This window comes from Octopus bimaculoides, chromosome 29 (genome assembly GCF_046866305.1).
Source record: "Octopus bimaculoides isolate indiv1 chromosome 29, ASM4686630v1, whole genome shotgun sequence".
Classification (NCBI taxonomy): domain Eukaryota; kingdom Metazoa; phylum Mollusca; class Cephalopoda; order Octopoda; family Octopodidae; genus Octopus; species Octopus bimaculoides.
Genome location: NC_142956.1, coordinates 7,971,648 through 7,990,131, shown reverse-complemented (window position 1 = coordinate 7,990,131; position 18,484 = coordinate 7,971,648). Strand labels below are relative to the sequence as shown.

The 18,484-nt window shown below is 32.6% G+C and overlaps 1 protein-coding gene across 2 annotated transcripts in view; it reads right to left on the bottom strand.

Moving 5' to 3' along the window:
* Positions 1-314: 314 nt before the first annotated feature.
* Positions 315-18,484, bottom strand: part of LOC128251221 (uncharacterized) — a 157,610-nt gene continuing 139,440 nt past the window's right edge. For both annotated transcript variants that reach the window (XM_089345195.1, XM_089345196.1), the window contains 3 exons: positions 10,101-10,172; positions 8,979-9,050; positions 315-707 (listed from right to left, as the gene is read on the bottom strand). In XM_089345195.1, the coding sequence (XP_089201321.1) occupies positions 632-707; positions 8,979-9,050; positions 10,101-10,172 (220 nt within the window). In that variant the 3' untranslated portion in view covers positions 315-631. The remainder of the gene's footprint in view (positions 708-8,978; positions 9,051-10,100; positions 10,173-18,484) is intronic.

Sequence of the window (18,484 nt, the reverse complement as noted above, 5' to 3'; positions counted from 1 at the left end):
GAGATTTCACATATTTAAGTTCACTGGCAAATTTTATTATTCTGAGACCGTTGAGCAAGGTCGAAAGTGCTTTATTATTTTCAACTAATTATTTGTTGATCTCCTGGGCTTTTTTTTATTAAAGCAGTCTCGGTACATACAATATATACAGACTTCTTATATTTCTTCCAGTCATTTTCAAATTTTAACACTTCCAACATTTCCTAAGATGTGATTTGATATTAAGATCTTTTGGAAGAGTAAAGCAAATGCTTTATGCTATGTTTAATGGTAATTCTCACCCAAGAGGAAAAAGATTAACAAGAACAAATAAGATGATAAAAAAAAATGAATAGATAATTATTCACACAATCACAGATATAAATATACATAAGCACGGAAACACTTACACACATTATATCAAACACTAATGTAAACTGCAAACACTCATATTTTTGCACACGTTCACACACACACACACACACACACACACACACATATATATATATACACACACACACACATTAACACATACCTATAGGGAGAGAATGTGAGTTAGTGTAGTATAAAGTAATGGAGAATAACGATAGCAAGACACCAAATATTTAGGAGTATATAGTCAGAGAAATATCTTCAACGAAACTGATCCAACTTACAAAGTCCGTAAACTGGTAAGATCTTCAAGGGATCCTCGTTCAATAACCGAGATTTTATTATTACGTAGGTTTCTGTTAAGTAAAAAAAGTAAAAATTGATAAGAGTATACAAGAGATTTGACAATTAGGTGCAGAAGTAGAAAAAAAAGTGGACGCGAAAGAATTAGATGAAGAAGATGGAAATAATATGACTGATGATGAGGAATGACGATGAAAATAATGATTAAGTTGATGATGTTGGTGGTGGTTGTGATAATATTGCTGCTGCAGAATATTATGATGAGGGATAATGATGATGGTGATGGTGATGATAATAATGAGGAGGAGGATGGCGTTGATGAAGATGGTGCTAATAAGGATCGATAATGATGATAATGATTAATAAACAAGATATTGTACAGAAGACGATGAGAAGGATGATCCCGATCCTGACCGTGGCGATTCTGATGATGGTGAAAATATAGAAAAATTAGAATAGAAAGAGTTGGATGATACAGGGTTGGACAAAATAATGGAAATAGCTAGCATCATAATTTTGAAATATCTATAAAACCACCAAAAACTTGTTTATTTTTATATTTTTTTAGTTATTATTAGTGTTGTTTAATGTGCTGTTTTTTTTTCAGATATCATCAGAAAAAGGTAATTAAAATTCATTAAAATGACAGATATATTTGATTTTCAAAGAGGTAAAATTGTTGGTGCTCGTATGGCAGGCCCTAGTGTAAAGAAAACAGCTGAAATGTTTGGTGTGTCAAGAAGTACTGTCTCGAAAGTAATGACAGTCTTTGAGAAAGAGGGGGGAAAAACCTCCTCGTTGAAACACAACTCGGGAAGAAAACCAATACTTTCAGATAGGGACCAAAATTACTGCAGAGCTTAATGACCACCTCGAGAACCCAGTTTCCACAAAATCTGTTTGCCGGGAGCTGCATGAAGCCGGATTTCACAGGAGATCTGCAATCAGAATAACACTACTTTCTAAAAAAAATTTTGCAAAGTATTTAGAGTGGAGTAAGAACCTACAGAATTGGTCCTTAAAGCAGTAGAAAAATGTTATTTTCTAGGACGAGTCATCCTTTACCTTATATCCGACCACCAGCCGAGTATACGAGTGGAGACAGCCAAAAGAAGCATTTGACCTAGACTCCCTTCTTCCAACTGTTAAACATGGAGGAGGATCTGTGATGATCTGGAGGAGGTAATATCTTCGAAATCCGTAGACCCAATGGTTTCCCTTCATGGCAGAATTAATAGTCAAATCTATTTAAGCATTTTATCTGAACAAATTAATCCTATGGTTGCGGAACTGTTTCCGGAGGGAAACGCAATCTTTCAGGATAATAATGTACCAATTCACATAGCTAAATTTGTTACTGAATGGCACGAGGGACATTGTAGTGAAGTTGAATATCATATCTGGCCACCACAGTCCCCAGATCTCAATATCATTGAACATTTATGGTGCATTTTAGAAAAACAAGTAAGGAGTCAAAATCTTCCACCATCATCATCTCGCAATAAAAGCAGTGGGACATCAATGATACTGAAGATATGAATATCGAATTTGATTCCTATATAGTTCCTCCAAATGAATTAAATGAAGGTTCATTTATTCTACTAGAAACAGATCATCATTTAATCATCCCAATAAAAACAAACACTTGAATAATCATTTCATCTGCTGATGTTATTCACTCTTTAACAAGAGGTGAAAGTAGATGCTATTCCAAAACGACTCAATCAATTAAACTTATATTCTAATTGTGCTGGGCTATATTACGGAGAATATTCTGAGATTTGCGGGGAAAATCACTCATTTATACCTATTACACTTGAAATCGTAAATATAAATACTTTGAATAATTGACTATTAGATATAAACACATAAAAAGTTAGTTGATAAATAAGATAAATTTATCTAATTTAGATTACTATAATACAGTACTTTTTATATGCCTCAACTTTCTCCTTTAAATTGAATCATACTAATTTTCCTATTTTGATTCCTAATTGTTTCTTAATTCATCTACTGTATGGTGAAACAATAAAAATAAACGTTAATTAATAAAGCAAAAAGTAACAACTAAAAAAACAAAATAAAATTGATAAAATGATAGTAGACATTTTTTCTTCATTTGATGATCATAACTCAGCAACCTTGTGTATTCACTCCCTAACATAAATTCTATCCCTATGATCTCTCTTTTTTTTATTAATTCTTCATTCTGAATGTTTCCATCATTTTCAATTCCTTTCTTATAATCCCCAAACAAATCATTAATATTCAGATCTTTCAATCTTTCAGAAACAATCTTGGAGGATCTTCACTTATTATTTCCTAACTATTTTTAATAATCATCAATTTTAATCTCTTAGGATTAATCCGGTATGTTTTTAGAACTACTCGACATTTAGCCATATCTTCTTTCCCTTTATGCTTTAGATTAATCATATCTTCTTATCATAATAATAGATATTCATCACTTGCATCTCTCTTACCCTCAGGTTCTCATTCATTCTTAATTCACTTTTTATCTTTAACTGAAATTACGTATTAGAGTTCAACATTCAACCTTTAACTTAGCAATTCGAATCGCAGCTAACATCAGAGCGGGATATATTTTTTTAACCGTAATTGGTGATTTCCTATCATTCTCATTAATTAACACCTCTAATATTACACCATCAATCGTTTTACTAATTACAATTATTTCATTTTCGAAATTGTTATTGCTATTATTGAAAGTTACATTTTTCTTTATTAATTACTTTATACACAGATAAACATCAATTGATAAAATTTAACCCTTGATAATTGATAAAATTTAACATTAAATAAAACAACCATTCGTCACTCCATTATATATATTATGTCTTCTTAATTATTATAAGTGCTCTCTGAACCCCTAATCAACCTATATCTACTAACTGTATATTTATATTAGTAATGTTCTTCATTATTAATATAAATGAATAACCTCTTAAAGAAGACATAAATCATATTTTCCTATTGCATCAATATATTATTCTATACTTAATTTGCACATCGTTTCATTTCTCAATATAAAAGACAATAATATAGTAAATATTAATAACAACACAACTGACATCTTATATAGTAAAGGTAAAACAATAATTTCATTAAAACAAAGAACGACTCTCTGTAATATAAAGCCCCCAAACAAAGCACCAATACACAAAATCAATATCGATATGACAACACATAAATCGTCTTCCTTTATATTCTCGTAAATCACACGTTTTACATCTGCTCATACTACATAAATAGATATACGTATAGAGTATAATATAGTTAAAAACTCCAAATATCCCAAATACTCCAATCAATATATTTATATCCCTATTTAACAAGACTTCAATGATCAAATCTTTTGAATAAAACCCGGCCAAAAAAGGAAATTCACATAATGTTATATTTGAAATATTAAGAACGATTCTAGTAAAAGGCAAATTATATATTACTCCCTTAATATCCCGGATATCCTGTTCTCCACAATAGCAATGAATAATATTCCCACCATACAAAAATAATAAAGTTGTAAATATAGCATGTGTACATAGATAAACTAAAGCTAATATAGTCATTTTTATTCCTAAAGATATCATTATTACCCTCAACTGGCTTAAAGTTGACAAAGCAAGCAGAAATTCCTGACATAAAAGTAGTCATAATAGAAATAAACACTATTAAACAACAAAAATAACTCACTTCAATTAAATAATTATAAAATCGAATCAACAAAACACTCCCGCTGTATCTAAAGTAGAACAATGTACTAAAGCTGAAGCAGAGGTACGTGTTGCTAGCGCAGCAGGTAATCAACTTCTAAATGGAATCTGAGCCTTTTTAGTTATTCCAGCAATAACTACAAAAACCATACAAATATCAAAAAGCAAACAAATGCCAAATACATAAATAATTTCAATGTCTGAACAATGATATAATATTAATTCGATCTAAAATGTAACAATCCCCAACCCGATTTGTCAAAACCGTTTATATACCTGCACCTAATGATCTATTATTCTGATAGTAAATAGCTAAACAAAATGATACCCATCCCAATCTATCTCATCCTAAAATCAAACTAACAAATCTAGGATTAAAAATCACAAAATTATAGACAAAACAAATAACTATTAGAAATCACTTAACCCTTCATATATCAAACCTTAAAAATACATACCGATCCAGAAATCAAACAATCTCCCAAAACTACAACTTGCCCAATCAAGTAAAATATCTAACGCAACATTAAAACGTAACATAAACAATTTCCCACGAAATAATATAACAGCAATTATTCAAAATCAAATATATAAATAAAATCGCTAAAAAAATAAAAGAAACTGACATTAATATAAATCTAAAAAAGATCTCTAATTTTAATTTACCCTCAGTAAAATAAATTAACTTTTTCTTTATGACCACAACCTCGTACTTTTCTATAAACTAATTTTAATAATCTAATGTAAATCCCTCCAATATATGTATATCCAAAATAAATATTAATAAAGGAATAATATGGAAAAACAATAATAAAATTTCATTTTTTTTATTAAGCCTTAAAACCTTTATGAAACTCATTATTTGACCATCATCAACTCTAACATAAAAAAATTAAATTATGTAAACCTCCCCAGAATACCATCGCTACAACACAAAAACAATAAGAAATACATATATGCATATATATATATATATATATATATATATATATATATATATATATATACATACAGAGAGAGAGAGAGAGAGAGAGAGAGAGAGAGAGAGGGAGAGATAACATTATTTACTTATGCACCCTTTTCAAGCCTAGCCAAGTTCATGGACCAGGTTTCCCGGTTTCTATGGCGTATGTGTTCCCCTCAGCTGGACGGGACGCAGCGTTACTCAAGAAACAGTAAGAAAGAGTGAGAGAAAGTTGGGGTGAAAGGGTACAACACCCCTTTCCGAATCGCCGTGGAGCTTTAGGTGTTTTCGCTCAATAAACACACTTACAACGCTCGGTCTGGGAATCGAAACTGCGATCCTCCGCCCACGAGTCCGCTGCCCTAACCACTAGGCCACTGAGCCTCCACAGACATATAACATAACCTCCCTCATTAAATTAATAAAGGGAGGGCTTAACAAATACTTAACAAAAATATTAATAAACTCATTACAGGATTATAATTATACCTCCACATAAAAACAATCTTCGACTATTGAACTTTTCATAAATTAAATTACCTACACAATATAACCGTGATGAACATAACCCATGACAAACTATCCTTAATATAGCTCCTTCCTAACCAACAATAAATCCTCTAATTATACCTGCTAACATTACCCCCATATGACCAATAGAAGAGTAAGCTATTAACTTCACTATATCACTCTGACCAACACAAATAATAGAAATTAATAATCCTCCTCATAAACAAATAACAATTAACATAACTACACAATTTATACCTAAAAGCTTCAATAAGCCCATAAACCGTATACCCCCATAACCTCCTAACTTCAATAACACTCTAGCTAAAATAATCGACCTCGAAATAGGAGCCTCTACAAGAGCTTTAGGTAATCACAAATGATAAACATAAATAGGTAACTTTACTGAAAAAAGCTAATATACCAAAATTTTAATATAAACTAATATTACTAATAAATAATAAATTAATAATATTCATTCTATAAGATCCCTCTCTCTCTCCATAACCCAATGATATTAAACATAATAGCAGAGGTAAAGAAGCTCAAACTTTATATAATACTATATAAATATCAGCCTGTAACTGTTCAGGCTGATACCCTCAACTCAAAATTAATAACAAAGTATGATTTAATGATATTTCAAGAAACAAGTAAAACATCATTAAATTCTCCACCAGAAAGGAAATAAATACCACAAAACATGATACACAAGAATGTTTTTTATTCATCACTTTTTTATTCATCCTCTTTGCCGACTTATAGCTGGATAATAATATTGATCTACTTGTCCAAAGTCTTAATAAAATTAAAACCGTAGATATTTCTCAAAACATTCTCTTATCACTCTAAAATCAATATTTAAATAGTTCAATCTTATAAACGTAAAAATCATTATATATCACAAACGTAACTCCCACTTGAATTGAAAATTTAAAAAATGATGATCCCTATTAATATCCTTGTAATTTATAAACCCTTAAACTTAATAAGTCATCATTACCACGTACCTGAAGAAATCTTTCTAATAATGATAACCCAAAAGTATCTTCACAAACCCCCAAAACAACAACAATAACTAAATATAGATTTAAACTAATACTTCAAGAAAAAAACATAGAAAAAACTCTTAATATCAACAACTCAAATGCTAATAAAATATTCAAAATATGTTTTCACTGAAATAATAATACAAACACTCCCCCCCCCCCCCACATATATATATATATATATATATATATATATATATATACCCATCAATAAATATTCCCATCAATTAAACGTTATAATAGTTTATACAAAACATTAGTCTTGTAAACCAAAATTAAATATCTCATTCTTATAACTTTTTAAAGGTCACAAGTGAATAGAACGCTTACAAAAGATTTTCAAATCCTATATTTACCCAACACACCCTAATTATCTAATATGTATATTCACGCCATATCTAAAATAGATTGAATTAAGAAATAGACAAAATATAAAACCCTAAAAATTCGACCGAATATTTCATAAGGATATTATACAGGACAACTTCCGATTCAAGTTAAAATAAAAAATACACCAACTATAATCCAGAAACAGAACTGTCCCCAAAAATTATAACTTAACCCTATAATCCCCTAATATGTAAAAGAGGACAAACGAACAACACAACAATAAACATTCCTAAACTAACTACACCCCCTAATTTATTAGGAATTCAACGCAAAATAGCATACGCAAACAAGAAATATCATTCAGGCTAAATATGAATAGGAGTAACCAAACGATTCGCAGGAAAAAGATTTTCTGCATCCCCTAATATATTTAGAAATAATAAACGTAACTCAACCAATGCAAATAATATTACAAGAAACCATACTACATCCTTATAACTATGATAATGATGAAAAGGAATTTTATCTAAGTCTCTATTTAACCGTGGAGGCGCAATGGTCCAGTGGTTAGGCAGCGGAACCGCGGTTTCGATTCCCAGACCGGGCGTTGTGAGTGTTTATTGAGGGAAAACATCTAAAGCTTCACGAGGCCCCGGCAGGGGGTGGTGGTGAGCCCTGCTGTACTCTTCCACCACAACTTTCTCTCACTCTTACTTCCTGTTTCTGTTGTGCCTGTAATTCAAAGGGTCAGCATTCTCACACTGTGTCACGCTGAATCTCCCCGAGAACTACGTTAAGGGTACACGTGTCTGTGGAGTGCTCAGTCACTTGCACGTTAATTTCACGAGCAGGCTGTTCCGTATACGACGGAGTGCCAACAAGAACTATTTAACCATAACGGATTACTTGAACATCTTTCATGTAAAAATAGAAAATGCAGAAGTACTAGACCTACAATAATAAATGGAAATAAACAAAATGAAAACAAAGAAATCGACTCAAAGTAGCATTATCTACAGAACCCCACCTCAATTCAATAAACAAAATCTTCACTAATATAGGGAACAACAGAAACCAAATTAGTAATTAACCGTAGTTCCTCAAAATGACATTTGACCCCACTGTAATACATATCCTGCGAACCCAGTTAATATTACTATTACTAACTCTCCAATATTCCAGGTATAAACATTTACATATAATCCAAAATATAAACCACGACCAATATCTATATATAAGCAAATAAAAACAAAGAAGCTCCATTGGCATGAATATACCGCAACACCCAACCATAATTCAAGTTCTTCCAGTCATTTTCACATGCCAACAGTTCCAAAATTTCTTAAACCGCGTCTTGACATCAGAACATTTGAGGTGGACAACAATCAACGTCATTCGAAGAATAAAAAGATGACTTATGATCTTTGTGATACTTTTCTACCCAAGAGGAAGAACAAATAAAAACAAGGACACCGAAGGAAGAAAAGTAAAGGAATATATAATCATACACATAAATATACATCTGCACATATGTGAATTTATATACATAATATCAAACACTGATGTAAATCACAAACATTTATATTATCACAGATCCATGTACACTGTCACTCACAAATAGAGAGATCATGTGAGTTAAAGAAGGTTAAAGAGAGGGTGAAGGAAAGATGAGAGGACATTAAACATGTAGAAATATACATTCAACGAAATTGTATCAGCAAGACTGATCCAACTTACAAATCCTGTAAACTGCGAAGGTTTTTGAAGGTTCTCTCTTCGATATTTGTGATTTCATTATTAGATAAATCGCTGTAAGATAGAAGATTAAAGACAAAAAATAAATAGTACAGACACGATTTTGTAGAAAAGATGATGATGATGATGATGATAGGAAGGAGTGATTTAATGAAGTTTATGGTGATGGTGATCATGATCGTAAGCATGTTCATAAGTATGTTAATAAGCATCAGGTCACAGACGTAAAAGTATAGAAATCAGAATAAAAAACAGGAGGATGAGGAAAAGAAGAAAAGTGAAGATCAGTAGACGTAGTTCATTAAGAAATAGATAAAGAGGACGACGAAACAGAAAAAAGGATAGATAAACATATACATATAGCATACATTTCGACCTTTATCATTATATATGTATACTTATATCCATAGAACATATAGATACATACTTATATCCATATACACACAAATGTATAAGCGTATGCTCACGGAAGATTATATATATATTCATATGTGTGTGCGTGTGTGCGTGCGTGCATGTGCGCGCGTGTGTGCGTGCGTGCATGTGCGCGCGTGTGTGCGTGTGTGTGTATATGTTTGAAGGTTTGTACATATTGTTGTTATGAGAAAGCTTACGCAAGGTCACACAATGTCACAAAGTTAGCGCAAACACATTCCAAATGTTTAAAATTCTCTTTTCGGTTTGATTCTGGGTACTCTGTTTCACCTACTTGTGCTTCAGCCCTTTATATAGACCTTGTTTTCTGTTGATATGCTTATAGACTGCGTTTCATTTTCTTTCGATAGGTGTCTAACATTATGTCTGCTGACTTCAAAGATACTTGCGGCAGCATCCACCCACTATTTAATGGGAGTTGATATTGTCAGTTATTATAACCAATGGTGGTTAGCTCTTTTCATGGTTAATTTTATTATCAGAGCTCTTAGATAAGAAACATTCATACTCCCTCGTACACACGCACACGCATACACACAAGTGTGTGCGCACATTTATAGAAAATGCGTTAGTGAAGTGTCAAGATACGGAGGAGAAAGATGGCAAGAAATTAAATATTTAGAAATATACAGTGTAGGAATGAGTATCAGCAAAATTCATGTAACTTACAAAGTCCGCAAACTGGTAAGATGTCCGAAGGCTCTTTGTTCAATAATCGAGATCTTGTTATTGCCTAAATCTCTGATAGGTAAAAGATAATTAATAAGAAATAGTATAGAAGAAATCCGTCATGAAATATTGAATATAATGTGTCAGCAATTAGATGGAGAAATAGAAAAAAGTAGACGGGAAAGAATTAGGTAAAAACAAATGATGATTATGATGAGTGAACATTATGATGATAATTATGATAACGGGTGGTGAAAGTGAGTGATGATGTAGATGATGATGACAATGATGAATATGTTGATGATAATGATGATGGTAATGGTGGCGTGGATCATGCTGGTGGTAGTTGTGGCAGTACTACCGCTGTTGTGGAACATTATGATTAGAGATAATGATGGTGATGATCAACATGATGATGATGATGACGACAATGATGCTAATGTCTATTGATAGTGATGGTAATGACTAATAATGAAGATGATGTAAACGTGATTGATGAGTGAATAGAAAGAAGTGGATGAGCAAAAAACATAAACAAGTAAATATTGATAAGTAATGGATAAGGTAACGGATAAGGAGACGAAAGAGAAAAGTGTATATATATATATATATATATATATATATATATATAAGAATAAGGGCAGGGAATCGTCAATTAATAATAGAATTAATAATTAACAATTTTGCCAAGTAGTTCAGTATGAAAAAACCTTTATCGGTAAAACCATTTATCATCATAAATATACAGGGATTAGCATTGAGTTGCTTCTCCAACATACTGAAAATTTAGAAATAGTAGTCAAAGAACTACTGATTCTAAACTACAAATTTTTCTCTAAATGGATGGCGATATCTATGGCACACATAGAACAAAAAACCGGAGGGGAAAGCATAAACAAAACAAGTCTTTAGTTAATCGGATACGATCGTTTCATGGTTAAGAGAATGAAAAATCCCTATTCCAATCCTCAGTCCGATATTCAGATAAATTTGAAAGTGTCTCTAAAAAAATTCACGGTAATTTTTGGCCATGCGACACCAAAAATCAACGATAAGAAAGGCACTTACGAATTCATCGGTTAGTGAGTTCAGGCATCCCATCTCAAAGAAATCTATTCCATGTGCGTCACAAATAGTCCCGTATGAAAAAAGTCCCGTGTGAAGGGATTACGGTTTAGCCATTTAACTTAGAGGTATCAAATATAAAATATACAAGAATAAGGGCAGGGAATCGTCAATTAATAAAAGAATTAATAATTAACAATTTTGCCAAGTAGTTCAGTATGAAAAAACCTTTATCGGTAAAACCATTTATCATCATAAATATACAGGGATTAGCATTGAGTTGCTTCTCCAACATACTGACAATTTAGAAATAGCAGTCAAAGAACTACTGATTCTAAACTACAAATTTTTCTCTAAATGGATGGCGATATTTATGGCACACATACACCCTTCGGTCATGACTGACCATGGGATTGCACAAGTCTAGGCGAGGTTGTTTATGGAAGACCAGCAGTCGCCCATGCATGCCGGTCTCCCCTCTCCATGCCACCAGTGTTATCCAAGGGGAAGGCAAAGGCTGATACAGCTTGGCACCAGTGACGTCGCAACTCATTTTTACAGCTGAGTAAACTGGAGCAACGTGAAATGAAATGTCTTGCTCAAGAACACAACACGAAGCCCGGTCCGGGATTCAAACTCATAACCTCACGATCGTAAACCTGACGCTCTAACCATTGAACCAGGCCACTGAACCATGCACCGTACATACATACATACATACATAAATACATACTTACATACATACGTATATTTATATATGTGTGTGTGTGTACATATATATATATATATATATATATATATATATATATATATATATATATATATATATATATATATATATATAGTATATATATCATTACAGATCAAAATATAACTCTCAGTAAGAGACAACCTAAAAACATGAAAAAGCTATTAACAAAGGCAAGGTTTGACTTCAGCAACAAAAATCAAACATTTACTGCATCCAAATGCAATGATAGCCGATGCGGTACATGCCGATCAATCCATACCGGCCCATATATGAACACAAAAACAGGGAAAATATTCACCAATGTGAACATGAACTGCAAAAGTAGAAATCTAATCTACTGCATCAAATGCCCTAATTGTGAAGAACTGTACGTTGGCCAGACAGGTAATGCACTATCGAAAAGCTCACGGGTACATCGACAACAGATTAAAAACCCAGAAGTCCGCCAAATACCACTGAGTAACCATCTGGCAACATGTGGTCATCAAACTTTTATTATATTTCCATTCCATAAACTTTACAACCGGAATGAAATTGAGAGAAAATGCAAAGAAAAGGACTTTATTAAGAAATTCAAACCCACTCTTAACAAACAATGATTAAATTTATCTTACTTGGGGTTTAAAAATCTTATCCCTATAACTAAAACACAAAAAATCTCTCAAATATCATCATTTCTAAAAATAAACTTGGCATCATTTCTAAGAACAGCCAAACACCTACTGGGATTTTAAAATCTTATCCCTACAACCCAAACACAAAACAATTTCTTAAATATCATCATTTCTAAAAGACAGAAAACCAACCAACCTATCTATTACAGTCTGTTAAAGTCTGTCATACCGGCCATGATGAAATACCACAAGTTATAGAAAATACGTATTCGCCTTTATATATTTAATCCTTTATATTGACACTCAATATTTCATCTATTCAATAAGACATTCAATACTTTATTTCATTGTACCATCCATTTTTATTTTATATTATATATTGTATATTATATTATATATTGTATATTATATTATATATTGTATATTATATTATATATTGTATATTCCATATTCTATATCCAACATTGGTTTTGCAGGAATATAAATAAAACATAAAAAACAGACAATGTTGGAATTCTTTTAAACAAAATAATATATTCCTCTATACACAATCATACAAAACCCCTTTTTTTGTATTTATTTTTACTCGCATATATATATATATATATATATATATATATATATATATATATATACGCACGCACACACACACACACGTTTCCGCGTACTAAATCCACTCACAAGGCTTTGGTCGGCCCGAGGCTTTTATATATATATATATATATATATATATATATATATATATATATATATATATATATATATATTGACACACACTTTTTAATGTTCTTAGCTGTAAGAAAACGACAAAGTAGACGTGAAAAATCCGATGAAGAACTGAAGAACATGATAGAAATAATGAAAGAAGCTGATGAGGATAAGTGAAGGGGTGATGATGTTGACGGTGTTAATGATAATTGTGATGGCGATGGTGATATTGGTGTCGCTGCTGCAATTGATGACGGTGGCGATAAGTAGTTATTTGGTGATATTGGGGAAGCTGGTGACTATGATGTCTCAGATGTAAAAGTATAACAATTAGAATAGAAAAACTTGGAGGATGATAAAAGGAAGACAAATAAATACAAGTGGTCCTAGGTAAATACAAAAACGGATCAAGGAAAAGAGGATAAAGAAATGGATGTATATATGTATGTATGTATGTGTGTATTCTTTTATAATTTTATGTGTTTCAGTCACGAAACAGTGGCCGTGCTGGGGTACCATCTTCTATCTATCTATCTATCTATCTATCTATCTATACAATGAATATAAACGCCAGTCTTTGTCATTACACACACACACACACACACACACACACACACACACATATATATATATATATATATATATATATATATATATATATATATATATATATATATATATATATATATATATACACATATATATATATATATATATGTATCCATATAACATACACCCATATAAATATATAACTTAACCTTGACAACTTTGGTAGGTTTCAGACAGTATAGGTCCAGATTATGTCTAACAATATAGCAGCACATATAGAATATGTGAGTTTAGTTCATTGGTGATTTAAACGATTAGGTACGCTTGGTAAGTGCTACAAGCTCGTAACCAAGACAGGAGCTATGAAACAATTTTAGATTTGTATATTTGTGAAAGAGGATAACAAACGTCCAGACATAACAAGTATCTCACGTCATATACATTATTATTAGATGTCAAATAATTTAAGAATAATAATGTATATGACTCCAGATAATTGTTAAACATTGGTGTTTATTGTCCCCTTTCACAAATATACAAATATAATAACATGTATACATATTGGTTCTATGAGCAACTTACACAAGAATAAAGGGTGTCACCTCGTTGGCGCACACATATTACAAAAATCTTCAAATCTACTTGTTTTATCCGATGTGGGTTGTTCTGTTTCATCTACTTGCGCTTCATTCCTTGCTTTACTATCTCAGATGTAGAATACAATGGCTTACTATTTCATACTGATAGACAAGTTTTCTTTTCTTTAGACAGGTGTCTAACCTTATGCTTTCTAATTTCAAAGACAGTTGCTACACCGTCCGTCTACGTCCCACATCCTCTCCTGATATGTGTAGTCTATCTGTAATAAATTATTTTTCGTTTTGTTAAACCTACTGAGAATACTCTATTATTTTAGTGCTCGTCCACTAAAATGTTGATGAGGGCCTGGCCGAAGTACCTCTCTTAAATCATTTCTTATTTGTGTCGTTGACAACTTTTAATGATAAAACATTTTAACATTTGGCGATGCGTAGATCGAATTTTAAACAACACTATATTCCGATATGATCAGAATGATCAATGTTATTCGCCCATGTTTGCATTTGGGCATTGAACATATCGAGCTGGACGCAACTGAATAGGTTTGAAATGCTATAATACTTCACCTGTCTCCTACTAGTTGTCTGCATACAGCCCACACTTAATGCGAGAAAAACGGTTGACGCACAAAATACCTTAGTTATAATTTTTGTGGCTCACAGCTTTGGTGTCATAAGTTGGTCCATCAGTGAGATCGGTGACAATGGTTCAATAATATGCAAGTTCCAGGCTGACTGTTCCACGAAGGAAACGTAGTGCTCCTACAACTTCTTTGAAATTGCATTTGCAAAAGAAGTTGACACTTAAGTAAATGACAAGTAAATATAATGACAGGTGGAGAAATGTGGCAAGGAAGACCAAGCTAGCACCTGTAGGCTGAAAAATACATAGTAGAATGGAGCGCTTGTCATCGTACTCATGTTGGATATGATGGACTTGGATCTGTGAGTCTACTTATACATCAAAACCGTTGTGTTTTTATTGTCCTAAAAAGTGGACAACAACGGATTACTACTACTACTACTACTACTACTACTACTAATAATAATAATAATAATAATGATATTAATAATAATGACAATAATAATAAATAATTATTATTTTCATTATTATTAAAATTTCTATTATTAAAATTTCTATTATTATTATTATTATTATTATTATTATTATTATTATTATTATTATTATTATTATTATTATTGTTATTATTATTATTATTATTATTATTATTATTGAATGATAGATCAGTGCAGACCATCAAAGACACACTGGCTCACAAATATACGCAATCAAGTATGTGCATCATGACTTTTACCCGCCTGAGAAGGGAACACCAGAAAAATACATCACAAATATATGTGCATGATATGGTGATATAATATCAAGATAAACAGTGCACGATCTTGCAGGTATGATCCAAGTAGAATCTACTTCAGGTCGATGAGTGAATCCCTCACAAAAGTGTGCCTACATTCCGCCGAGGTTGACAATGCATTTCATCGTTTCGATGTCGATGAAATAAGAACCAGTTACTAGGGTCGGCGTAAGCGAATAACCCCTTCCCCAACAAAGATTTTCAAGTATTTGTGCCTAGCTGGCTTCTGATCTTAACTGATTGGAAGTGTTATCATATATATTGTTTAGTCTTGGTATAAAGGAAGGGCCACAGCAAGTACTGTGCTCAGTACCTCAGATTTGCTGGTCAGTTGCTTGACTTTAACCATTGGAGTTTGTCCATTGTAGCTGACAATGCGTGAATTTGTGATGACGAACAGAAGTAGTGAGTGAGCAGCATAGCCGTTTGTTGAGAGGAATTCTTTGGGGTTTGAATAATACACACCTGGAAACATGGGTACTTTGTTCATAATTCTTAAATAAACCTTATTCAGGGACCATTTGAGCAGGATGGCCTACTCAACCTGAAGAAAATGCTAACTGGGCCCCACTTGCACTGTTTATGCGCTGTTTATCTTGATATGAGATTACTATGTCACACACATATTGGTGTGATGCATGAGCCTGGTGTACACTTATCAGACTAGTGTCACTTTGATGTGTTGCTCTGCTCTCTCATTCAGTAGTAGTAGTAGTAGTAGTAATAATAATAATAATAATAATAATAATCATTATTATTTTCATATTCATAAGAGATTAGACTGTTGGAAAAGAAAAAATGGTAGCATCGGCTACAAATAGTAGCCCTAGATGTCAAGAACTCTCCTAAGTATCCTAGTTGTCTAAAATAAAACTGTTTTCTGCTGCTGTACTAAACTGGGTTTTATGCAATTTCCTCTGTTCATCTGTTCAGTCCTTTAGTGTTAGATCCCAATGAACCTATAACTACTGGGATGAATTTTACCCACACTTTCCATAGTCACTGTAATTCAAGCACTAGATCATTTTACTTTGCTATTTTTTCTATGTTCTCATATTGAGTTTTCCATCATATGTAGCTGTAATTATCTGGCATTTTCTGTCCTCTTTATTTTCGACTATCAAATAAGGCTTTCTACCTTCTATTACTCTGTTCATGTGAATTTTAAAGTCCAACATCTTGATTTCTTAGTTTTTAAGTCTTTACTAGGTTAATTTTCATACCATTTATTAGTATGTTCAAATCCTAGCATTCTACATATCTTCTAGCACATTACTCTCTCTAGGTTGTCATGTCTTTTATTCTTTCTGTGCCAGCATGTTACATTCATTTACTGTATGAGTAATGCTTTCCTCTTTTGACTTGCATACCCTGCATTAGGAATCTTTTTGTTTTTTGTCTATCTTGTTTTTATCCAATTAGTCCTTAATGTTTGATCTTGTGCAGCTACAAAGAAACATTCCATCTCCCTTTTCAGCCTTCCTTTCGGCAACCATAGCCATGTCTCAGTACTACTATTTGCTACAACTATCCTTGGGAATATACCATGCAACTACTTCTCTTATCAGTCAGATAATTTCGGTTCTCGTTTTGAATTTCGTTTGGGATTTTTTGTTTCTCTTTGTCTTGCCGTGACTCAAGCAGCTTTTAATAAAATTTTCTTCAATATCACCTACATAAGAGTCTATATCTACTTTATCTAACACCACATAGTCTTCTGCATTCCTTTCTATGTAAGTATAATCTTGCTACTCCTGCCCTAGAGTGGGGTCCTCCATTCATCTTGAATTCCTTCATAGCTCTTCTAATTCAACTTTTTGTCCAGTGTACAAACGGCGCTGAGTATCTAAGTAATGATACTATCCAAGTATTTACAGCCTTCCCTAGATTCGGAACATTTATCTTTGACTTCATTAGCTTCTGCACCTGCTGATGTAATCCTTCTCACTTTCAGTTTTCATTTCTATAGTTTTTACTTTGTCAGATTCTAATATTCCCAGATACTCATAACTCTTTCCTCCTTTCAAGGATATTAATGTCTCACCATCTAGTAATTAGATGCCTTCCCTGTTGAATACCTGTCCCTTTCATATGACTAATATTGCATACGTATTTATGCCAAACTCCATGCCTGTATTATTGCTCATTTTCATTCGTACTAAAAAAACTTCAGATCATCTACGTAGAGCAAATGGTTAATCTTTTCCTTACTACTTCTGAACTGACACCCACACTTTGTCTTCCTTAATATTAAACTGAGGGCGATAAAACATAATACAAATATTAAAGGAGACAACGAGTCTCCCTAGAATATTTCTCTTTTGATATTAACTTCTCCTAAGAGCGTGTCAGCTGCGTAGAAATCTAGTTTCCACTTCTTCATGCTAAATCTAACTAATTCTCTTATGTTGTCTGCTACGTTCGGATGGCGTGCCTTCGCCAAAAACCTACCTCTCCTCAACTACCGACATCTCACTTCCGACGACTTGACTCAACAGAACTCCTCAACGTCTAGTCTACCGTCGGCTTCGGCTCCCTCTACGCGACCCGTCTAGCTATCACGTCCACTATTTATACGTATTGGACTAGCCCACTTATCGTCTAGGGGCGACCACACAACACTTCCTCCTTTTGAGAGTTTTTTTTTCTAAAACCCAAATCAATTTTATATCCTTGGTGAGAAACTGGCATATCTTTTTCTCTTATCGTTAATTTCCATCAC